The sequence below is a fragment of the Diospyros lotus genome, chromosome 1 (assembly GCF_014633365.1).
Source record: "Diospyros lotus cultivar Yz01 chromosome 1, ASM1463336v1, whole genome shotgun sequence".
Lineage (NCBI taxonomy): Eukaryota > Viridiplantae > Streptophyta > Magnoliopsida > Ericales > Ebenaceae > Diospyros > Diospyros lotus.
Window position 1 is genome coordinate 41,793,326 of NC_068338.1, and position 25,126 is coordinate 41,818,451.

The window sequence follows — 25,126 nt, forward strand, 5'->3', positions numbered from 1 at the left end:
ATTCATTGAGATGCCAATCAAATGAATTTGGAAAAATAAAAAATAAAGACCAACAACTGTGCTTTAATTTTAGGAAAATCTTACATTCAAAGTGATGAAATATTAGAACAAGAAGCAAAGCTTGCGTCACTCAAATCTTTTATTAAAATTTAAGTTTTATTAAAAGTGTTTACGTTTAAGACTACTAATAGAAATTAAAAAAAATATATATATGACGATTATATAATATATAAACATTTTGAGCATTTTGTGCCTCATATATGTTTTGTAAACTTGTTCACAAGCCCTACCCAATTTTTTACTTGATTCTCAAAGGGTACTTTTTTACGGTGATTATGAATATTTTAATCGATCTTTACATGACACTGAACTATTAAATTTCTTATTCTATGAATTTAGGGTCAATATAATCATTGATTTATATAAAGTTATTTACAACATTTAAAATAACATCTGATTCGAAATTGTTTCAAGTCAAGCAAACATGGGAACTCATTAAGCTTGAATGTGTGTGAACTTGATATACTTTTAATCAGTAAATCCAAAGATTAATGTAAAGTTAATATGTGTTTGCCTGAATTCTGCACCTGGCCCATGAGCCTGAAAGCCCAATTATCTCATCATCAGAGCATGGTTTGAAGTTTGGAGGGAAAATAGAATATAGATCAAGCTTCTTTATAATAGTCATTTACTATTATAGCTTAACTTAATAAATTTATCAAACATTTTTTTATAATTTAATTGATCTCACCTCACCTTAATCCCAAATCGAGCCTTCACCTCACCTTAATCCCAAATTGAGCCTTCATGGTCTTTTGCATTGCTTTTCCCCCACCAAACTCACTTTGCTAAAGCTCCTTCTCAAGGGCTGTTACTTTGTTTTAAGAAAGGCCTCTCTAGTGTTTTGGTCTCTTCCCCCAAGAATTGCTTTGTTGACTCACAAGGGTATGTGTGATATTTCAAAAGTCTGGAGATAGAGAATGATAATATATATCGAGAATAAAAAAAAAATAATACTAATTAAATATTTTTGGACTAAATATAGGTAAATAACTCCTGAATTAAGTGTGCTTGAGATGAGGAAGTTTAAGAATGGGTGACCCTTGAGAAATTCGTGTAGGTCCATCAGGATAAGTTGTTCTGATCATTTTTATCACTCGATGCAGGATGTTACAAGTGATCAAAGCTGACCCTTGGTGAAGGCGGTCCGATGAGGAAAGGGAATGGCTCTGGGTCTCGAGGGCCTGTACAAGGAGTGGCTTCTGGCAGGCTTCTAAGATGATAGCCCCTAAAGGGGAGAAGATCTGGGACTAGTTGTAAGGTCGCATGACGAGAACGTCGTGTGCTTAAGGGAGGAGAATGTAATACCCCAAGAGCCCAAAGAATGATAATATATATTGAGAATAAAGAAGGAAGGAAATAACATCAACTTGATATCTTTTGGACTAAATGTAGGCAAAGAACTCCCAAATTAAGCGTGCTTGAGCTGGGAAAACTTAACGATGGGTGACCTTTGAAAAGTTCGCGTAGACCCATCAAGATAAATTATTCTGATCTTTCCTATCGTTCGATACAAGATGTTATAATATGTGAGTTGGTTTCTCCTTCCTTTGTAAGTTGCGGCCTTTTAAAGTTACTTGCTTCCTTTGTAAGTTGCGGCCTTTTACTTGCTTTCATGTCTTTCTAATGGTTGCCTCTTTCGAATTCGCATATATTGATTTTGTGTGATTCAAAATGATTTCTCAATTTTATGTTGATTTATTAAATCTGATTGCATGTTGATTATATGAAATTATTGAGCTGCATTTGTTATTCATTTTATTTTGAATTTTATTACGGGTATTTCTCGCTCTACTTCTTATGGGCTGGTCTTAATTCAATGGGCCGGCCCAATCGCTTAAGTTCCAGTAGACCTCGAGCTGAGCTTATTGATACAGGCTCCCACATCGTTGGAGTCCAAGCTCGTATGGCGGGGCTAAGCGAGCTCCCAGTAATGCCTTTAACTCGGTAACCTACTCGAGCAAACTCCCAGCTATATTTCGAGCGAGCTCCTAGCGACCCTTATAGTTCGTTGGCCCAGCCGATCAGCTCACATGATGGGAGGGACATATGCCACGAAATACTAGTAGGTCAGGAGCCATCTCAACTGGACCATTTAGGCCCGCCTTCTTGGCCCATGTCAGTCCCATCCTGGCCCTTTTGCAGCAACATCATTACAGTCGCATGTGGGTTTTCGCGGGTTCACCTTAGATCTCATCCTCATTAATAAGGGATTTCATCCACATTAATGAGGGTCTCGTCGACGCCTTGCTGCTACATGGACGTTCTTGCTGACGCCAGCTATTTCATCCCATCATCTGCATACATACAACGCATGCAAGAAGACACGTCTTTCTATATATCAACCAACTCTTTTGAGAGCCAGAGTATGTTTTTTCCACTGACAAATACCTTACATACTAACTTACTCGCTCACTGACTTGGGCATCGGAGTACCTTGTAGGGACGGGCCAGCAAGTCGATGAATCGAACCAGATATCCCATCTTTTCCCTCTCGGATCCATCACACCAGTGCGAGCCAACGAATTACCGTCGACCAATTCTGAACGTCGACAAATTTAAATGTCGTTTAATATATATATATATATATATATATTCTACTGATATGTTTATGGGCTATTGGTTATATGTGGGCTGTTGAGTTTGTTATGGGCCGAGCCCATATTCATTTCGTGTTGCATTTTCTCTGCTGGCCTAGCACATTCGTTGGTCCATGTTGGCGTTGTTATATAAGGGCAATCTGATGCCTTAATCTCAAGAATGTTCTAATATTTTCTCTCGTACTCTCTCTTTCTGAAACCTTAAACGACAATTGTTGAAGCGAGACATATCCTGTGAATCTTTCTCCTATTTCGATCAAATCGATGTTTCTATGGTAAGATCAGTTGGTAAGTGATTGTATTGCTTAATCTCTATATTGTTTTAAACGCCCGAGGCGTGTGAGATTGGTTGGCTGAAAGAACAGATCCTTAGCCTTGATCACGAGATCGGTATAGAACAGATGTATACTTGTTCTTGTTTTTTGTTTCTGTTTCAGTTGTATTTTGCAATACTATTTTACTTCAGTGTGATGATCTTGTAATCGATTGTAAACTTGAGAAATCTAGTAGATTGACTAGAGGCGGAGTCTCTGTCGTGAGTAAGATCTATTGATCCGAACACGTATATCGTTGTGTCTTTATTTGTGTGTGTGAGTTGTGGTTTAAATCTTTCATTTTCTGTTTATTGTGCTTGATATGTGTTTAGTCGAGAAAATAGGTTAGTTAAAACCTACAGCATACTCTAAAATTATAAGTTTAGAGTTATTTTATTAGCTATAGATTTTTTTTTGTTTGTTTGTTTCTTTCTCATCCTATAATTCTTCGATAAGTTCTCTATTAAGCTTAGGAGTCTCGGACAAATCATACTTGTACACATCACTCAAAATGAAAAATTTTAAGTAAATTGAGTTTTTATCAAGATAAATGTCATTTATATGATGATTAATAAGAAATAGTTATTGTAGGGTAAATAATATTAGTGGTCCCTAAACTACATGTTTTGTAATAAACTAATTTTCGTACTTTAGTTTTGTCTTATAATAACTATTAAATTTTTTAATCTTATTACACTTTAGTTATTTATTAAAAATTTTGTCAAAAAATTATAATTTGACATACACATAAAAAAATAAAAAACACAAATTAAAGTAGCAATTGCCGGCTGTTGCAGCCAACAACCGCTGCTTCGAACGAGTGGTGGAATTGTGGAAGAACCCACCGCTAGGTTCTTTATTCTTTGTAAAAATTTATTGAATTTTCTTTCAAATCACTTTTCCTTTTAATCTTTTAGAAAATTCAATAAATTAAAATTTATTGAATCTTTTAAAGGTGTTTTGAGCTGAGTTAGTAAATAAGATATTTAATAAACTTCAACCCACGTCCCAATTCAACTGTAAGTACATTAGAAAACCCAACCTAACCTCGCTAGATCAATTTAAATATTTTAATGCTTTGAATTGATTTCACATATTTATAAACAACTACGATTAAAATTAAACTCAAATTAATTAATTTACTATAGTAAATATTTTGATATAATAAAAAATTACTTAGCTATGAGGTCTCGTCAATCCCACAGACAGAAAAGCCTAAACCATCCTCCATATCTAAAGACCGGACCGGATTGGATTGGATTAGGAGGTTTGAGGAGGAGACATTTTTGAGCTAATCTTTTCGCCCGCAACTTGAATTAGTTTGTCAATAGTTTATTTTCGTCAATTACGCTCTCGTTCAACCAGGACAGGACAGGACCCTCTATGAAATATTATCTAAAAATAATAATAAAGAAAGAAATCTCTGTAACAAATTAACTTGATATCCAAGCTGGCTGTAAGAGCCGTCCAAACAAAGCAATTGAATCGAAGCTTCGTCATTGTTGCCTGGCAATTTCCGGATCACAGCGGACGCTTTGAAAGTAGTCCACCAACAACACCAAGCTCCTGGAATCATCATTTTATATAATCCTCTACCCCACCCCACCCCACCACCACTGCCGCCCGCCTTAACCTTAAGCTAAGGACACGTTCCGGATAAAGCAGCAGCGTTGAATCCGCTCGTCAGATTCTGATTTCTCATCCCCAACTAACATGCGCTGTACAACTACCCTCCTTCTCTACATGTTTTTTGGGGAGCCAAATAGAAAGATAAATATAACTGTAACAACGTCTTCATTAAAATGAGAATTTATCATAATAATTCGACCAAGGAACCAATAAATGAATGAATGCCCTAATGACTGATGACTAAATTTAAATAACTACATGAAATTAAAAAAAAAAGAAGGGAAAAGTTACTAGAAATTGAATTCCTAATCTGAAACTAATCAATCAATCAATCTTGTGAAGAATCAGAGGATAAACGAGATCTCTTCGTGGGTCGAGGACTCTGGGCTTCTTGGTCGCGGGAAAGCTGACTTTTTCCGTCACAGCCGACGCTCAGCTCCAAGCATAATTCGGGGCTGGCCGGCAGGTTCAGGTCGAATTCGCGGTGGCTGTGGCTGTGGCTCGAGCCGGCGGCTTCTGACGAGATAGTGGCGGCGCTGCTGTGGTGGTGGTGGTTGCCGCCTTCGTAGTGGCGGCGCTTGTGGCCACCGAGGGCCTGGCCGGTGGGGAAGCTCATGTGGCAGATGGAGCACTCGTGGGTCCTGCCACTGGGGTTCAGCGCGCTGACGAAGGGGCCGGTGGAGCTGGAAGCCTGTTCTTCGGCGCCGCCGTGTTTCCGGTGGCTGGCTTTGTGGCCGCCGAGCGCCTGGTGGGAGGGGAAAGCTTTGTCGCAGACACTGCACTTGTACTGGTTCGCAGCTGGAGGAGGAGACTGATCAGTACGCCGGTCAGTTGTGTTGGCGGTGGCGCTGGAGGCGGCGACGCCGCCGCGAGCTAGCATGATGAGGCAGAGAGCCAAGTACTCCTCCTCGGTTGGTGGGGTTTCACTGCGAGGGCGCTTGGAACGCTTCCGCTTGGTCCACGGCTCCAGGCTGTGGGTGTCGGCGGCGCTGTCGTCGAACCACCGCGAGGGCGCGGCGGTTGCGGTCGGAGAGTTCATCGCTTCGAGAGCCATCTTTGCTTTGGGATTGTGAAGAAAACGGAGTGAAGCAATGAGTGAGGGGAAAGATGGCATTTATAAAAGGTGGGGGGGAGATAGAGAGAGAGAGAGAGAGACAGCTCGGACTGGGAAGTTGCGTGGGGAATGGCGGTGGAGGTGTTGTGTGGGTTATGTCCAACCCAATTTTTTTTATTTTCAGACGATATTCTTATTCTCTTATGCTATCCGTCCACAAACACATATCCACATATTCATATAGGGTCAATTTGTGAGTTAAGAGGGAATTATGAATATTATTATTTTTTAAATTGAAATATAATATCTCGTGTACAACCCAAATAGAGATGCATGGCCCGGCTGGTGTGGAGTGGGCAGAGAAGAGTCGGAGTTATGGTAGGACACTTGCGATGGGGGAGGTGGGAGTTAGGGGTTGTTAGACTGATAATTTTAATTTGTGTGAAGTAATATAAGTGATATTATCCTTTGAATTGATATTCTCTCTCTCTCTCTGTTGGTGACTGACTTGTTCCAAAGTCAGAATACAGAACACGCACGTTGAACGGTTCATCTGAACCCTCCCCAAACGCACCGCGATGAGAAGATTTGACTCTCTGTTGATTCGGCCGCGCGCGAGTAATATGCTCTTCCTCTCTTCTGTTCTTTCTTTCTTGCCCACTATGAGTATTATTTACTTCATCACTGACGCAACACAGAGAACCCAAATTGGCTAATTAAGCACATTTGCCGCCTTTCTTCTTTTTAAATAAATAAATTTTAATATTCCGTCCTCATGGGATATTTTATTTTTTGAATTCTCTTTTTACTTATCCGAACCTTCCAGGAATTCTTTCTGGTTGGCTGCCCAGGAGAAGACGCCCCCCATTTTCTCGAGAAACATTGGACGTAGTCTATCTGTTCTCATTATCATATCATTTTACGTCCAAGCGCGGGATTACCATAACATCCCTCCTCTCTGCTAATCCGTGGCCCCAAGGGCAAGGATGTTTATGTCAATTTAAGTATGGGAGTGGCAGACTGGGCTGTTCCTTCACTTCACCGACTGGAACATCCTCTGGCACACGGCACGCTAACGCGCTATGCTGTTAGGATGCTGACACGTTGCGTAGTATTTAGACCTGCGCACTTGGCGGCAGCACAGGGCTTTGGCTTCCTCCTGTACGGGACAGGCCTGCGAGTGGTTGAATACACGCCCAGTAGGACCCTTTCTCTGTAACACGTGGCCATTCGTTTCAAGCTGACGCTTCGAGGTCGGGCCACGTGGATTTTTTTTTTTATTACTTTCTGTCAAAACAGGGATAAGAACGTGAGAAGAAAAGGCCGCGATGCTTACGTCAAAAATCAGGATTTCTTTGGGAAAACTTTATTTAAAAAAAAATTATTTATTTGATGAGATATTTGCTACAACAACATTCGAGAGAATCTTTAACTTACGGGAAACTCTAATAAAAATTTAAGAATTTAATTGATAAGGTACGACATTTAAGATGGTACCAAACTTTGGTGACAAGCACAAGAGACTTAAAATCTTTAATTTCTCTTACAAACGTTTAATTATTTTCCCGGGCTTAACCCATTCTGAAGCCACTCAAGGCTGTCCATAATAACTTAAATATTAAAGGGACATCTCACTGAAGGGGTCCGAAGCAGGACTATCTCTGGTGGTGGGGGCATTATTAATAATATAATTTTACATTAGATGTACTGTAGATGGGGCTTGCAGAGTCACATGCATGACGAATTGATGATTTGATATTCGATGTTAATACAATTGAGGACCGATGAAATGATATGCGTGGTGGGGTACAACTCCTCCTCCTAATTGATGGATGTCTCGTTACTCGTACGAGGGTGGGGCAGCAGCACTTTCATGTGACTGATCACATCGTTTCTCAATAATAAATTAAAAAATGATACTCAATAATGGTTATTTAAGCAGTAAGGTTGTTAAATGTTAATAATAATAATAATAATAATCCACTAAAAAAAAAACAAACAAAAATCTGTTGGGAGATTTGGGCCTTTATGAATTCAAAACCACCTTCCATGTGATTCAACTTTATTATTATATTATAATATAAAACACAAAACCCATTCAAATTCAAGTAGCGGCTCAAATCAGGCAGCTGCAGCTGCCGTTGAATGCATAATAATAATAATAATATTACCATTCAAATTGATGATTTGGAAATGACAATTAAAGGCGTCAAAAAAAGTAGGCAGAGCTTTAAATGTTGCAAAAGTAATTTAGTTGAGAGTCATTCCTTGCATAATAATCACTTCCTTCCTAGTGGAATCTTAATTTCCCAAGTGGTCTGCCATTTCACTTTCCTGTGCCTTTCTTGGCTGCCAAACACAGACCAGACCTTTGCTTACAGTATTAAATTAAATTTATTAAAAATCGCTCATTATCATCATCTATCCATTAAATTTACTAATTAATGATTAAGCCACCATAAATAAATGCATATTATTTTCAAAAACTTATATATTTATTATATATTTTTATTAGTTCATAACAAATGTACATTCTTTTTCAATATTTCGTTAATTTATGAGAGTATTTTATAGCTAAAAATAATATACAATAAATATATATTATTTGAAAATATTAAATTACATTTAATGTACTTCGTTATTAATAATAAACACTTCTATTGGTCAATAATAAATATATTTTATTTTGAAATATTTATCAATCACTAAAAAATATTCGAATGTTGAAAGCAAAGAACATTAATAAATGCACTATTTTTTTAATTTTTTTTCCGTATAGGGTTTGGAGGTTAGCAAAATTCTCTTTTCAAATGGAGGCACTCATTAGCAAAACCTTAACGTGTGACACTTATTAAGGTTGATTTAATGTATTTTATTTTTAACACTAAATATTTTTATATAATTTTTGAAAATATTTTATGAATCAATAAAAATATTCCAATGTTAAAAATAAAGTGTATTAAATGCATCTTAAATGGGTTGTTTTTTTTATGTTTACTTAAAAGGTATTTTCTAAACAAATTGATAAAACATACATATTTAATTGAATTAGAAAAAGAAATACATATATTAAAAAAAAATTCACTATGATTATTCATGAAGAGTCTAAAACGTTGTAACTTAGAACAGCATATTTTTGGTGCTCAAATTAAACTGCTTTCCCCACAAACTTGAGAAGAAATTCTTGATTATCCACTAATTAACCCAAATCCAACTCGTTCTAAAAAAAAAAAAAAGAAAAGAAATGTAGAAGCTTGAGAAATGCCCAACATTTTCAACATTTCTGAACTTAATTAAATTACACATAATAATTTATGAAGTTTTATTATTACTGCTTCTATAATTAAAAAAAAAAAAAACAAAAAAATGAGAAGATAACAGAGAGATTATGAGAGCTCAATTTGTTTATCTTTGCAGGTGAAGATGCGTGGTGGCGTCGGGGCGCCATTCATGACGTCACTACGATCCATTTATATTCTGGGCCAGTTATTATCAAACCTCAAAATGGGCTGGGCCGGGCCCAAACCCATTATATCACGCATCACGCTTTCATCACCTTTCTCATTCACAATTTTGGCATAATCAGCTCTGAGCTCGCCTCTCGTTTGAGTTAGAATCTCTCTCTCTCTCTCTCTCTCTCTCTTTATTTCTCTCTCTCTATGGCTACCTCGCTTCTCTCATCGCTCTCCGCTTCATCCATCGAGAGCCACGAAGCCGGGACTGCTTTTGGCGTCCCCAAGACGCCTTTTCTTCATGGTACTAGTCTCTCTTTCGCTCTATCTCCTGCCAATGCGAGGCCTACCACAGCTCGGAGATGGTGTTTCAGGTCGCCAGTGTCGGCGAAGCATCTCGACCACATCCCCAAGCAATTCAGAGAAGAAAACCTCAAAGATGGATGTCAGTACCAAAACCTTTATCTTTGCTTTGTTGGCCTTTTCGCGTTTCTAGTTTTGTGCTTGTTTCCTCGTTCTCTTGCTATTCTTTGGTTCGAATTGAAACGATACTTTTAGGGTTTCCTGTATGCACCTGAACTTTTATGTGAACTAATCCTACCTGGTAAAATACGAACGCGGTAACGCTCAATAAAAGAAATTAAGCCTAAGTTTTGATCTTGGATATGCGGACGAAGGGGAAATGATTGTAAAAGAAAATGAGGAATTGGAATTGTTTTCTTTAAATCTTTTGTGAGAGGACGAGTAGAAAATGATTCCGCATATGCCAAAAATTATACCACTAAAAGTATATCCATCCACCCAAGGTTAACCTAGTGTAAGGGATATAGTACTCTGTTACTAGGATTGACCTCATACAGAATTTGTGTGTTGCGCCTTGGTCTTCATCTAGACAGCACTCCTGGTTTGTGAGTTATTGCACTAGATTGCTGGGTTTATGTAGTAGACACTTTGACAGTAGTAGTGAATTCCTACGATTTCTTAAAACTCTTCATGGGAACCAAATCCTAGGCTTGGAAGTCATTAACTAGAAACTAGAAATATTAAACTTCAGACGATCTAAAATAGATCTTGAACGCAATAAACATCCTACTATTTCTTTTGGGTGACTGACAACCGTGCTTGACTCCATCTTTGCATCTGATAATTTGGGGAGTCAAAGTTACGTTGTGCTAGATGACGTTGTCTGTGTAGGAGGGAAGAGAGGTCAGTTTATTATTTACTCTTGAATTACAGAACTGACCAGGCATATTTAGAATTGGTTTTTATCCTCCTCTGATTTGCAGTGAGTGATACCAGCTCCTGTTATCGATTTTTTTGGATTCTTGGCTGGGGCTTGTCCACGCAGGAGGTATTGTCATGTTTGGTGGTTGATTCCTTTCAGCATTATGTGGTTTGTATGACATGAAAGAAATTTGAGACCTTTTAAGGGCATAGAGAATAAGACTTTCTCTGTGAAAGTGAAAGGAACCTTTCTTATTTTGTGTTGTTTTTGTGGCTTAGGGGGATTTGGTTAGTTCTTCAAAGTCTTTATTTATTTATTTATATTATTGTTATTATTATTATTATTTTTTTTTTTGGGGGGGGGGGGGGGGGGATGAGTTGTAGGGTATTTTTTTTCCTATCATTTTCTGGAATCATCATGATGTAAGTACTGTTAGTTCCCCTTGGGTGGCTACTTATACAGGAAAAGTTTAAAGGGAAAAGAACTTAGAATACAACTAGGAGGTCTAAATTATCAAGATCGTTGGGCGTGTACAACTATTAACAAGTGCCCCATAGAAAAAATGAATACCCTGATTGATGGGTAATCCTAGGGATGAAAGGAGGTGAAAATTAAATTGGATTGAGAAAATGATGTCATGATATGATATGCTATAATGTAAGCAAACTTATGGCCCTAGAATAGAAAAGGGCTTATTTTTGTTGAGTATTATGGTTACTATAAAGTGGCATGTTGTTCAAGAACTTAAAAAGCTATCAAGTTCAGATATTTCATCTGATTCCATTATATAATTCTAGTCAATGCTGAACTTTTGTTTTATGATCTATCTGGACATTCTTTAATGATAAGTTGATAACTTATCATTTTTCCATCTTCCTCCTCACAGTGATTGAAAATTACAAGAATGCCCCTCAATATCTTTATGGACTTAGTCCTTCTCAGATGGACATGTTCATGACTGAAGATAACCCTGTCCGCCGGCAGTCTGAAAGTGTCACAGAGGTTTGCTCTCTTTTCTACATTTAAGTTGCTTATTGATAATCTTAATCAGCCTTGCTGTTGTTGAAAGGTAAAGTTTAGATATTTGCTATTGGCTGTTGTTGAAAGGTAAAGTTTAGATATTTGCTATTGCTTAGGGCGGCCCATCCAATTTTGTTTCAGCTTTCTGTTTCTATTTTCACTTTTTTTTGGAAGGGAAACTTTAAAACAATGTTTAGTGTGCTGTTTTCATTTCCATACCTCTGTATCAGCCAAACATCTTGCAACCAACCTGCCATTTTTTTTTCCCTGTAAGGAAAGGGTACTGTTGTCAATGTAAGTAATTTTTACACATTTAATCATCAGATAGGTGCACAATATCTTTTATTAAACATCATTTCAGTGTTTATTTTTAAAATTTTGAAAAATGACAACTTTATCAAATGCAATTTTCAGTTTCTATTTCTTTTAATGGAAAATGAAAATGAAACAAAAACAAATAAAAGTGAACGCATAAAAAAAAAACTCAAAATGGACCCTTTGTTTTTTATTTCAAACTAACTGATCCAAATACTGTTTTCACTGTGATTAACTTAGTCCTGGAGAACTTTTGACAGGAAAGCATCTCATCTGCTAACAATTATTTGAATCATGGGGGAATGTGGAGCCTAAGAGGCATGACTGAAAGGGGTCCTTCAAAATACAGCATGAGTGTAAGCATGTACCGTGGAGGAGCTAGAGGATACGGAAGACCCAGGACTGCTCCTCCTGATTTACCTTCTTTACTTTTGGATGCTCGTATTGTGTACCTAGGCATGCCAGTAAGCTACTGAATGATACTTTTTTCCCCTTATCATTTCTTCCCTAATGACCATGGCTTCCTTTTTTCTGTTGCAATGCATGTCTGCTGACTTTGTTCCCTATAATATTCTTCTCTGAAAAATACAGATTGTACCAGCAGTAACAGAGCTCCTTGTTGCTCAGTTCATGTGGTTGGATTATGATAACCCATCAAAGCCTATATATCTGTATATAAATTCTCCTGGCACCCAGGTTGATACTTTAAAATATTGAAGTTCTCGCTGTTTATTTATTTCAGACTCCTGCATTACATGAATTTTGGCTACTATGCTGCTTATATTTGTTTACTTTCTCCTTGCTCGTCATGTTTAAAGTTGGTATTCCTTAGTTTTATTGATTTGTTTCCGCAATGCATTTGACCAGAATGAGAAGATGGAGACTGTTGGATCTGAAACAGAGGCATATGCAATTGCTGACACCATGGGTGTAAGGATTATGCTCATATGTTGAAATACTTCTATAAACATGTTCCTGGAAATTAAGTAAAGAATTCATGAATTCTGTTAAGTTTTATGGATTAACAAGAAATAGATGCTACTGAATATAAAAGAGAACAGAAGAAATTGTACCCGAACTGGTAAGATGAGATATCTGTAAATGCCCAGATCCCTAGATATTCTAGATTATACTCAAAAGGAGATGCTCAATTTTGTTGTTGGCATATGTGTTTATTTTCCCTTAAAGTTTATTTGATGGCCAATTGACTCTCTCTCTTTCTCTCTCCGAAGTACTGCAAATCAGATGTGTACACAGTGAATTGTGGCATGGCATATGGTCAAGCAGCAATGCTTCTGTCACTTGGAACCAAAGGTTACCGTGCTTTACAGCCAAATTCTTCCAGTATGATCCATTTTTCCCTTAAGAGCATTATAACTTTTTATTTGTGAAATATTTATAATTTGCCCATAGAAATTGTTAAGAATATGATGATGTTGCTTTCTACATTCTCAGCTTTTTTTCTTCTGATAAATCTGTATCTCCATTACTTCTGGTTGGCTAAGTAGAGGTTTCCAATAATAAAAAGGGAAATTTGAAATTTCAAATGAGCCATGCCTTGAAATTTATAGAGGCAGGAGTATTGAACTTTTAATTTTGAAACAAAGTATTCCTCATTATTAAAGTCAGTCCCAAACCACAATAAAGGAATGTTGTCTTAGTAGATAAGTGCCTTAAAAATTGCGGGATGTTTTCTACATGGATTATGGGCAATATAGAAATGATTGGAGTGCTCAAATTCATAATGCTGACCCAGTGTAGTTGAGTTAAAGCTTGTGATGGTGGTGGTCGTACATTGGTGATTTTGCAATTGCTGGCAGGGGGTGTAGGGGTTACCCCCTTATTGTATTGCAGATCAATTAAAGTGTCTTATAGGTTGTTTAGAATATCTAATTAGTTAAACTTTCTTGAATTGCTAATCATTATGTATTGCCATAGTAGAATCTAGAGCAATTCTTTTCAGACTACAGATATCTACATTTCTACTCTATATAGATCATCTTAAATTGTTTCAGAGGAAAAAAGTTTCACTTACAGTATTGTTCTCCTTTTATTAAAACTCAAAAAGTATTATATACTTGGATGACTGTGACAGTCCCCCAAAAGGTTTATTTTAGCCCCTAACCTGAAAATGAGCTTAAATTGATCTTAGCCCCTCCCCTTATTTTCTGGTCTTCAGTTCAATGGTTTAACCTTGAGAGCCTAATATAAGCCACTAGCATGGCTTAGATGTTAAAATTCAGCAATTTACTGCTTTCTGAATTGAACCTTAATCTCATATCTCTTCTTCCCCTAAATGCACCGCAAAACTATTTCAAGCTACCCTGGGCTATTTCCTCAACCTGCCCTACTTTAGTGTGCACTTGCTCAAGATTGATATTTATTTACATCACTAGAAGCTCTTATAAAGCATGTATTCATCAATTCATGTGTATTATGCATATTTGATGTGAAAGCAATAGCTGAATTTATCACTTCAAAATCCCAAAATAAAGCCTATGGCCTGTATATCATGTGAAAGCAATGGTTTTTCACTCACATTATTTTCATTGCAGCAAAACTATATCTCCCTAAAGTCAACAAATCGAGTGGGGCTGTCATAGATATGTGGATCAAGGTCTCGCTCTCTCTCTCTCCTCGCACAAACACACGTGTATGAATGTGTGAATTGACTTGGAGATGATACTTTCAGGCCAAAGAACTTGATGCAAACACCGAGTATTACATAGAGCTGTTAGCCAAAGGAATTGGGAAATCAAAGGAAGAAATTGCAAAGGACGTTCAGCGCCCCAAATATTTTCAAGCACAAGAAGCGATTGCCTATGGCATTGCTGACAAGATTATTGACTCAAGGGATGCTGCTTTTGAGAAACGGGTAAGGGTTATCATACACTGTCCTATTATCTTCTTTAACTTGGCCTTCTGTGCATCCATCTTAATGTTGAGCTTTTGTTCGTCTAGAATTATGATGAGATGCTTGCCCAATCAAAAGCCATGAGGAGAGGATCAGGAGCTGGTCCACAGGCAGCTCCTTCTGGATTTAGGTAATTACAAAGTTGGCATGCCTACCGTGATCATCTGTATCTTTGCATAATGGAGGAGTTGGACCAGTTGGTTTCACTTGACACTTATAATGGCAAAAATAGTTATGATGGAATTTGTAGCTTACTGTCCAACTATGTTCCATTGTTGCAAAGTGGCATTTAAGCAGTTGTCTCATGTACAATATTGCATAGATAGGTATTCTAGTTATGCAAAATGTTGCACGCTTTGGTTTTCGGGAAAAAGGTATAATTTCTCCTCCACACCTGAGATGTTGCAGTCGTAGTTGTCTGGCTAATTAATTGGATTTACCATTCAAAATAAAATTAAAGAAAAAAAGCTATTTATGAAATGGGAGGCATTTTTATTACCGTCATGGGGTTCTTGATGACATTTTAATTACGTTCAAGAGAGTTAAATGATGTAGAAGCTGATGAAGAGTAATCGCTGTAATTAACCCTCTTAATTAAAAAGGGTAAAATTATTATTTTCAATTTCTTCATTTAACAAACAATTACCCTATTTAGTAGGGATGCAAGTCATGGTGATTCATTGTGCACGTTGCTGATCTTTGAAATAGTTCAGAGTCAGATACATTTGGAACAAACTAATGAAATAAGCTGTCCCTCTCTGAGTTTGAGAAGCTTCATTAAATAAAATGAAGCTTTGCAGTTTACACAATAAACACAAATATGGCCCAGCTAAAACTACTATTGACTGCACGTGGTTCAGATTTATGTAGCTGTAGGATTGGGGTACACTTTTGGCTTCGGCTTCACTTCAACTTCATTCACACTTCTTACGAAGATGGCATCCGGTTCATGGCTGCATATTGAACAGGGAAAAAAGAGCAGTCAGCCACTGCAAAACCAAACCAATACACACACGAGGGGGATTCTTACGGTGTGTCGCCTTCTTCAAATGTGTAACTGGATGCAACTGCCAAAAGTCGACCGTCTCTGCTGAATGATAAGGCAGCAATGCTTGTTGGGTATTTTGAGTACTGCAGATTGAAAATGATGCAGAAAACCGATAAAGAGCAATGTCAGTGAATTTGTAGCGCTAATTAGCTTTACAATGCCGGCCTCGTCTCTCTCCATACAGCTTACCTGATACAACCTCTTCTTATTGTTGCCATCCCATACGTTCGCATAACCGTCACAACCCCCCGTTGCAAATGTACCGTAGCTGTATATTGAGTTTGTTTTTGAGTAAGAAATGGTTTAGTATTTTAGGAAAGATACAAAGGAATAGCCATAAGCATCATGCTAGCATCAGTGTCATTCAAACTGCGTGATATCATGTTATATAAATGATAAAACCGACTCTAATGTGATTTATACAGTCATCATTCATGGTTCTTAAACTTTTGAACAAACTTAACAAAGCTCACTAAAGGAAACTGTTAATTCATCTTCAAAACGTTCTCTTGTGGTTTAATAATCACAGTCCACAAGTTGACATAAAACATGCAAACATCATTGAGTCCATCTTGTGTTTTGCATCAAGAGCCACAAATTCACAGGGAAAGAAACCAAAAAAAAAAAATCCTGCATCCCACTGCACCAACTGGTGCACTGTGCACCTACGTAAACTGTAAAGCGAGTGACACAAGTGGTCAAATTATTGAGCAAACTACTAGGGACAGGACGATGGACAAAGAAATAAAGATCAATTCCCAGATGGGAGGATCATAGCACCAATCAGTATTGTGTGTATTGACGACCCTTCAATCAACTAAAGCATGAATCACACCTTAAAAGCTTATTTCTCGAAGAAAAGAAAACAAGAAGTCACAGATTGGGCTTGAAGACAACAAATTATGCAGTAACTGAATCTTTATTTGATACCATAACTATTTTTATATTTCTCATCATTTAAAGAAAATTTTGAAAAGAAAACAGCTGCTCAAATAAAATCAGCACCAGAAAAAAAAAGAAGTGAAGATCATACCATTGTTTAAATATCGGTTGCCAAGATAAAGAGGAGAATTTAAGGAACTTACATGGGGTGAAACGCAATGGCATTTACAGGGTAGACAATGTCTCTTCCAGCTTCAGACTTTCGATGACACTTGAACGCATATCTGCAGGTCATGACATAGTGAAATACTTTCCAAATACAGTTTGTTAGTGATGTACATTGAACATGCTTCCACTTTACATGCTATAAATAAGGCCCTAATGGAAGAAATTTTGTATCCCCATTTGTCCAGTCGAATAACACTGTTTTACACTAGTGTCAAAAGGGCACTACTGTCATATTAATGGAAGAACCAGATAAATGTCAAAGGAAAACCATTAGTTTTTTTACCAAGGACAGCCCATGGCACATTAGGACATGTAGTTAATATTCTTGAACAGAAAAATCCCGTAAGTGTTGACAAGGGAAGGCTGAACTTTGCTTCACTAGAATTGTCACATAAAGATCAAAGAGAACTTCTATCAACCTATTTGTTAACCATTATCCTCATGAAATCCAGCAAAATTCAACAAAAACCTTAATAGTGCACAATTAATGAAGTCCAGAAAAAGAAATCAAGAAGACCAGTGGCTAAGCCACCTGCTAGTAAGCAAATAAAACACGTACTTCTTGGATTGACCAGCCTCAGAAAGATCAAAAAATTCCATTGCAACCCGACCTTCGACAGAGCTAAGAGCATAGCCTGCACATGATAGTTTGTTTTTAAAATGAAACCAAGAATGCATTGCATATTCAATAATCATTTAATTAATTAGTTGAATAATTCATCAGAAGGTTTGGCCATACTTAATTTAAGTATCTGCCTTCTAGTCAATTAACTCAAATAATGGTACATACTCTCTCCAAAGAGGCATACGTTGGACTATCTAATGATAAGCAGGAAACTTTCACAGCTTAGATTTATACACATGAAAGGGACTATTCACTGGTTTTTTATTTCTTAATAGCCTACAAAATTAATTTCCTTTCAGAGAACAAGAAACAAAAACCTAAATTTCAATATAGAAGAGATTGATTTTACTTTGCCATACAATTCTAGCATCAAACAATAAAAAAATACCAGTTCTGATAATAGCGTTTGAAATAAATTCTTTTCACATTTCAAGATGTTCTATACCTGTGCCATTAGGATAACAGCGTACACATCGAGTTTGATATTTCAATGAAGATTCTCTTCGCTGCTCGGGTTGGGACATATTCCGCAAATCATAAACATTAACATGCCTTCCTGCTGTTGCTACAACTAAACGATTGCCAACAAGAGACATAGAGTAGACACGCTCAGGTTGTGCATATGTCCCAACAAGAGTGCGCTCCTGCCCGCTTGCACCTCTAGGATCCCAACATTTCAGGCTTTTGTCCCAACTACCAGTGATCACTTGCCCTATTTTCACATTCAGATCACATTTGGAATTGAGCAGGTATTTTGAAAAGATAGAATCGATGTCATTACATCTGAGATTTCATACAAACTGCAACAGATGATTTGGTTAAATAGTAAATAGCACAAAAAGGAGCTTTGTAACTATTAAGTTTCATAAAAATTAACATGAGAACAAATAATTATCAGACATTAAGTTGAGATTCATAATCAATAGCATTCAACAAGAAAAAATCATGTTACCAACTTAAACCCAGGTCATTCATCTGAAAAACCTTCAAATTGACATTAAGATAAAAATTCACAGAAATATTGAGTGAAGAATGAAGTATCTCAAAGCAATAAAGTACCACATTCTGCTAACATATACTGTTGAGTGAACTTGTTTCTTTCTTTCTTTTTTCTTTCTTTTTTTCTTTTTTCTATCTCATAACAAATAGATGCCACCTGGTATGCCCTTTTTATCTGAATAAATCATTTTCCTTTTACTCTGCCATTGAAACATTTCAATTATCAGAAAGCATTAAAGCACCCATGACTCTCAAACAATTGATGATGTTAAGCATGAAGTCATCTTATACAAGCATTAAGAAGAATAAATTTTTGGGAAGTATATTATATGTAGCCCATTGAAACCAACCTGTTGCATATGAATACTCAATACAGCGCACAGGTGCATCATGCCTTCCCAAAATATCCTCCTTGCCCAAGCTGAAAACAAGCCTGGCATGAATGAAGAACAATCAGCATTAAAGCTTGATAAAACAATATCTGCAGAAAGTTTATTAATTAAAATATGTGGCTGGAGGCTCAGTAATCCAACTATGGAGCTTCTAGAACAACAGTAGATGCTAAGATGGCCAGAGCCAACAGAAGTAGCAAAACCAAAAGTGAGTAGGTCTTAGGAGGAAGGGAGAGAAGAAATTAACTAGGAGATGAAAAGATAAACCAGTCTCCCCAAGTTGCATCAAGAAAATGCTTAATTGGAGAACAAGAAGAAGGCAGCTTACTATGCATATAGAGCAGTTAATCCACAGTAACCAGAATAAGAAGTTGAAGCAGGAACTAACAATAAAAAAAGGTGGGAAATGCAGCACCAAAAAATAGATAAATTGGGAAACTTAAAAGAATACCCCTAAGAAACTTGGATGCCACACCTACCTGAATGAAACCTTTAAAGCAAAATGGACGCTTAGTTGAAATTTAAGAACAAATAATTTACAAATGAATGCTTCAAGCAGCCAAAAATTCAATTAGTTTTTTACCAGTGCATAATCCATGTTATAAGATCTGACAGGTTACTTATTGGTCATCGGCTACTGAACACAATCCTCCTTGTCATCCTCCACCTGAACTTAGAACTGGCTATGATAGGAGAAATACCTTTAATCCTAAAAGAATTCATGGCTAAAAGTACAAAGAACTTCAAAATTTCCAAATATTATCCCAAAACTTTCAAACTACTATTTTTATTGAATTCAAATAGGATTTCATGAAATTAATGGGTTAAACAGGGAGGTTATCTGATGGTATTCCAAAGCCACATGGCTGGCCAGGCACATGGAAAGCCAAACTGATGTAGCTTGAAAATCACACCTGTAGATTGAATCTAAGAAAGGAGACAAGCCTAAAAATAGAGGACGACTTTTAGAGCAAGAGAAATAAAGAGAAAGCCAAAAAAGAAGAGAAATATAGGAGAAAAAAATGAAGGAAAGAGGGAAGAAATTGAGGAGATAGAATAAGGAGAACATGACAAAAGATGAACAAAAAGAAGAAGAGAGTACGAAGCAGAAAAGGGTATAAAGAGAATAACGGAGGACAAGAGCATAGTAGTTAAAAGGAAAGAGGAAGAAGGAAAAAGAGGGGGGAGGGAAGGAGTTCAAAACTCTTCTAAAATTTTACTTTTATTAATTATAGTCAAACCTATAATCTTGGATTACATGAATAATTTATAACTATAGGCTTGATAAAATTCCTAATCACCTAGAATTCTTTTAAATCTACTCATACATAATATAATACCCTAATCTCACTTAAATTCTATCACAAAATCTAATAAAGTTCCTAATAAAACTAAAAAAAGAAAAAAACAAAGAATCCTGAACGTGCATCTAAAGTTTCTAAACAAAAAAAATCATAACACAATAGAATTATAAAACCCTAAACTAATTGGAATTTTTCCTCCTCATTAGATTGCTATTTGATGGCCTACATCCAATTAGTGGAGCAATCCATGTGGGACTTGCAATGCCCCTTGCTTGTTTATTTTTTATCACATATAATGTATAAGGGAACCACTTATACAGAAAAATAAAACATATTACCTTCAATTGATGAACCATGAACTGACATCCACCAGGTAAATATCCAACATGTACTGCTTGATATGCTTGTATGAATGTGCCAAACATCAAGTAAAATGATAGAAAAACCTTTTTCAACAAAAGGTCTGCTATGATGGTGAGTTTTGATGACCACAAAGTGTCCATACATGCTTTCTACTCAATCTTTAAAAAAGGATTAGTTCATGTGCATAGCCTGCCATTTTAATTCAAAGTATAATTTTATATGAAAAAGGACGGCCGGTTGCACCAGTAAACTTGTGGTTACAAAGTAACTAAGGGCCTGTCCAATTTTGTTTTAAGTTTTCATGTTTATGTTGTTTATTTCCTGCTCATTTTTATTTCTGTTAAAAAAATAAAAAGTGAACATTATGTTTGAGAATGATGTTGTTGAAAAGGTGGCTACTTAATTGAATGGAAACAAAAATACATACCATACCGAAACACCATGTTGGTGTATTTGTTTTTTTTTCTTTTTTTTTTTGGGGGGGGGGGGAATGAAAACCACTCATTTCCTATTTTTCTTTTCAAAAAAGTGAAAGTAGAAATAGAAACTAAAAACAAGATCAGAATCAAACGACCCCTAAGCTACTTAAACTCAATTCACTTGATTCAAATTCATTCAGGATTGTTCATAAAGTTAAACGAAGCTGAACACAATTTGACACTCATTTTAAGTTATTCAAACCAACCTTCAACAAGCCTCTAGTCGTCATTGATTTACAGCAATACACAAAATCTCTAGGCCATAGGTTCATGCAAAATGAACCCATAAGCCAGCTAAAGAATGAAATCCCATTGCCCAAGAGTTCACTCCATCTCTTTCACCAGAAAAAAATAGAAGAAAAAGCATTAAATCCATGATAGATAACCAAAATGTCATATTAAGACAACCACAATTGCACACGCTCTGTTGATAACAAACACAGTAGCTCGCAGGAGGACCAAAGACAAGGTGATCTATGGTAAGAATTTAAGTTACACTTTGCACAAACTGTTAAACCCTAAACGATTAGGAAGGACCTAGAGATGGCTCAAATCAAAGCATCGGGTCACCGATTGCACTTACCTCCGCACAGTACTATCCGCACTGGCACTGAACCCCGAGGAGTCATCGTGAAAACAGCAATCCAAGACGGGACCTCCGTGCATGAACTCTCCTCTCAACACATTGGCACTCGCATCGTATAATCGAACGCTCTGAGAAACACACCCAACACATCAACTGGAGTTCGATTCCAAACCAAGAAGGTCGAAGAAGCATAAAATACACACACACACAAAATCAAAGTTCCAGAGTGACCTTGTCCCAGGACGAAACGAGGAGGTGGTCACTGTGATTGGAGAACCGGAGGTTCGATATGCCATCAGATGGCGGGTCCGATAGCTCCCGTCCGGGGACCTGTGGCACCGTTGTCATGATCTTGCCGGTATCCCCTGGGCTCAACTAGAACTAGGGTTTTAGAGAGAGAAGGGGGGGGGGGGGGGGGGGGGAAGTTGCTTTGAAAATGGAAGATGCAAGCACGTACGGTTGGATTTCAAAATGGCAGTTCGAATTCAAATCGTCGATCATCTTTTTAATTATTTTGAATTTTATTTATTGTTTGTGAATTGAATTCGGGAACAAAAAATTCCTTATTTTAGTTAAAATATAATTTATATATTATTTTTAAAATAATATTTATTTATTATATCTTTATTAGGTACAAAACAAATCTTATTAATTGAAATTTAAAATTAAAACAGAGTTAAGTGCGTTCACCTTCACCATGTAATGTAAGCTTTTCTTTTTTTTTACCAGAGAAAAGGGAATAAGCTTTTTTTTTGCAAAGTGGCTAAAGTGAAAAAGAATAATAGTTGAGGGGTCTGGACGTAAATAATCCTTGCCAAAATGAAAGCCCAGGCAAACCATAGAAAAGGATCGGTTTTCCTTCTCTTCTTTATTTATTTACAATTTACAGCAAATTGAACACGAATCATTCGGCAATGCACCTTCCAATTGTAAATCTGTTCTTAGGGACTTGCAAAATCTTTTCGGCTCTCATGTAATTCACGCAAGGCCCCTAAAATCATGGTAAACAACTGTGATTTCCATCTGATGAAGCCGTGCAGCGAGCTTCCTGTATACTCCAATTGCTGGGGGAAATTTGCAAACATAGGACTGCCGGCGAAGAACTTTGTAAAAATATGATTCTTAATTTTTTTTTTTTGTAAAATTAAGATTTTTGGGAGTTGAATGGACTAAAATACCCCCGATTTAAATAAGCTTAAAATCCCCTTCGTCTTCTTCCTCTCGCACGCACATCCCCAATCGCCCCACTGATCAGAACATCTCTCTCGCTCGTCCTCTGTTCTAAACATCTAAGGTTGCTGCTTCTTCGTCGGTCTTCGCCTTCAAAGCCATTGCAAGTAATTTAAGAATATCTGATATTTGTTAAAGATATCTGTTAAGGATATCGGTTAACAGATACCGATATCGGTAATTGATATCCGTTACCGATATCTGTTAACCGAAGAATATCGGTTAACAGATATCAGTTACCGATATCGGTATCTGTTACTGATATCCTTAACAGATATCTTTAACAAATATCAGATATCCTTAACACTTATCTGTTAAAGATATCTGTCATGACCACGACAAGAAACTAAAACAGTCGCAGTGAATATATCAGTCACGATCGCAATCAACGATGCCATGACTTTATTGCAATCGTTTTTCTCATTTTCTTGTACATGGTTGCCATTTGTCTCTTTTTCTCTCCCATCAACGCAAATATACACAGTACATATATAATATATGATACATAATAGAGAGAGAATGAGAGAGACCAACATCTCTTGAATCATAAACAATATATACACATATATTTAGGTTATAGAGAATGGTAAAAGAACAAAAAAAAATGATAGATGAAAATATATATATATACGTATCTTGCATTGATGATTCCTTTTTTGATAAGTAATGTGATTCACTAAGAGGGACATCAAAGGGGATGGAACCTATACAAAGTAAAAAAAAAAAAAAAAACTGTCAACCTGTTTATCTAAAAGGAAATCTCATTAACAAAAGAGGGAAAAGGAAGATATAAGTTAACTCAATTACCATTAGAGAAAAAGGAAACAAGAAGTGTATCCTTTAAAAGTTGCGAGGGACTTTCAACACCTTCTAAAGATCTTCTTTTTCTTTCTTGCCATATGCACATCACTGAGGAGTGATGTTCCACAACATTCTCATTCTTCTCCTTGGCAGCTGAAAAATAGAGTGCTTTTTATTTTATTTTATTTATTTATTTTTATTATTATTATTTATTTTATTTTATTTTATTTTTTTTGGGGGGGGGGGGGGAGTTAAGCTTTTCTGCTTCTTTCTCACCATATGTACCACATCCCCAAGGAGTGATGTTCCCCGACAATCTCAATCTTCTCTATGGACATCTCCTTGTCCAAGTGAAATACGCAGACATTACCCAACTAACCCCAAAAATAGGAAAAGCAAGGCATTGCAATTATTCAGCCATTGAGCAATCAAAGAGGATGTCATCTACTGATTCCTCTCTCCTTACACATAAAGCACTAGTGAGCTACTACATGCCTTCTCTTCCTCAAGTTATCTATTGTGGGAATAGATTTATGTGATGTGTTGTCCATAGAAAGAAAGCCACTTTGGTGGCACTCTCTATCCAAAGAGCCTTTCCAAGGAAAACTGTTGAGTCTTCCACCTAATAATGACCTAAGAGAAGGACCTCAGTGAATATCCCCCTCTTGATTGACACCATTCCATCTATCTTGCCCCTACCCAGTAAAAGATAACTCATCAAAACAATCTGAGCTGGAGTCAATTCCCCCCTCCCTGCGCATTTTGTCAGAGAGAAATAGTTCTTTACTGATACATCTCTATCCCCAGCTAAATCAAAGAGATCCGGAAGCAGCCCACAAAAGGGGCTTGTGATTGCACTAGCTATCAAGCTAGAATTTTACCCTAGACATCCCCAACTTTAAATGAAAATGTTGATAGAAAACGTTCCGTAGTATTAATGTATTTACTTGTTGCTTCTTTACATGGGAGCTAGACTTCTAATTTTCTTATAGTAGTAATCTAGAAAAAAAAACTTGTTTGGAATTCATCCAGGTTCCTTGCTGACAACACAGTCCCGTTGCGCTTCCTCCTGCTTTTGATTCAGCTCCCTTAATGCATGCATCTGCTACTGGAGGCAGCCCATTAACAGGAAAGGATGCTGAAAGATACTCAGCTACAACTGGAACAGTCTCCAGTGATAGCACGGAGATAGGTGGTCCAGGTCCAGTCAATCCATCTGAATCAAATCAGCAGTCTAATTTGGTGAAGATTGCAAGTCCTGCTGGTTTAGGAGGATTTTCTGCTCTTATTTGTTGCATGTAAAATGTTATCTACAATATTTGTCGTCTTCATTTATATGTGCTTTTTTTTTTGGGCGGGGGATATTTGCTATTTTGTTCAGCATGAACATGCAAGTGTGCCTGGTGGCTTATCTCCCTATTAATTTTTGTCTCATATAGTCTGGTTTTGCATTGCAAGACGACACAGCCTGGTGCTACAGCTCGGAAGAGTGTATTCCAAATTGACAGCCTGAAGACGGGTATCGGAAGGAGTACACTCGACTAGGTCAGATATATTCTGTCATAGGGTTGGTTTCAGCCACCCAATCCTGATATTGATCTGGTTT

The 25,126-nt window shown here is 36.9% G+C and overlaps 3 protein-coding genes across 3 annotated transcripts; 1 reads left to right on the forward strand and 2 right to left on the reverse strand.

The window, feature by feature from the left end:
- Positions 1-4,767: 4,767 nt before the first annotated feature.
- On the reverse strand, positions 4,768-5,703 carry LOC127795335 (zinc finger protein ZAT10-like). The gene has a single exon (XM_052326949.1). The coding sequence runs from the start codon at positions 5,655-5,657 to the stop codon at positions 4,932-4,934; it is 726 nt and encodes a 241-aa protein (XP_052182909.1). The 5' UTR covers positions 5,658-5,703; the 3' UTR covers positions 4,768-4,931.
- Positions 5,704-9,247: 3,544 nt separating this feature from the next.
- On the forward strand, positions 9,248-14,974 carry LOC127807287 (ATP-dependent Clp protease proteolytic subunit-related protein 1, chloroplastic). Its single transcript, XM_052345004.1, has 9 exons — positions 9,248-9,554; positions 11,221-11,336; positions 11,930-12,133; positions 12,261-12,365; positions 12,537-12,599; positions 12,902-13,013; positions 14,225-14,286; positions 14,362-14,544; positions 14,631-14,974. The coding sequence occupies exons 1-9, from the start codon at positions 9,317-9,319 to the stop codon at positions 14,715-14,717; spliced, it is 1,170 nt and encodes a 389-aa protein (XP_052200964.1). The 5' UTR covers positions 9,248-9,316; the 3' UTR covers positions 14,718-14,974.
- A 259-nt stretch (positions 14,975-15,233) lies between these two features.
- LOC127807297 (mitotic checkpoint protein BUB3.1) lies at positions 15,234-21,954 on the reverse strand. Its single transcript, XM_052345015.1, has 9 exons — positions 21,721-21,954; positions 21,487-21,617; positions 18,716-18,798; positions 17,812-18,078; positions 17,301-17,376; positions 16,717-16,797; positions 15,821-15,899; positions 15,614-15,714; positions 15,234-15,536 (listed from the first exon to the last, which is right to left on the reverse strand). The coding sequence occupies exons 1-9, from the start codon at positions 21,835-21,837 to the stop codon at positions 15,446-15,448; spliced, it is 1,026 nt and encodes a 341-aa protein (XP_052200975.1). The 5' UTR covers positions 21,838-21,954; the 3' UTR covers positions 15,234-15,445.
- Positions 21,955-25,126: the final 3,172 nt, after the last annotated feature.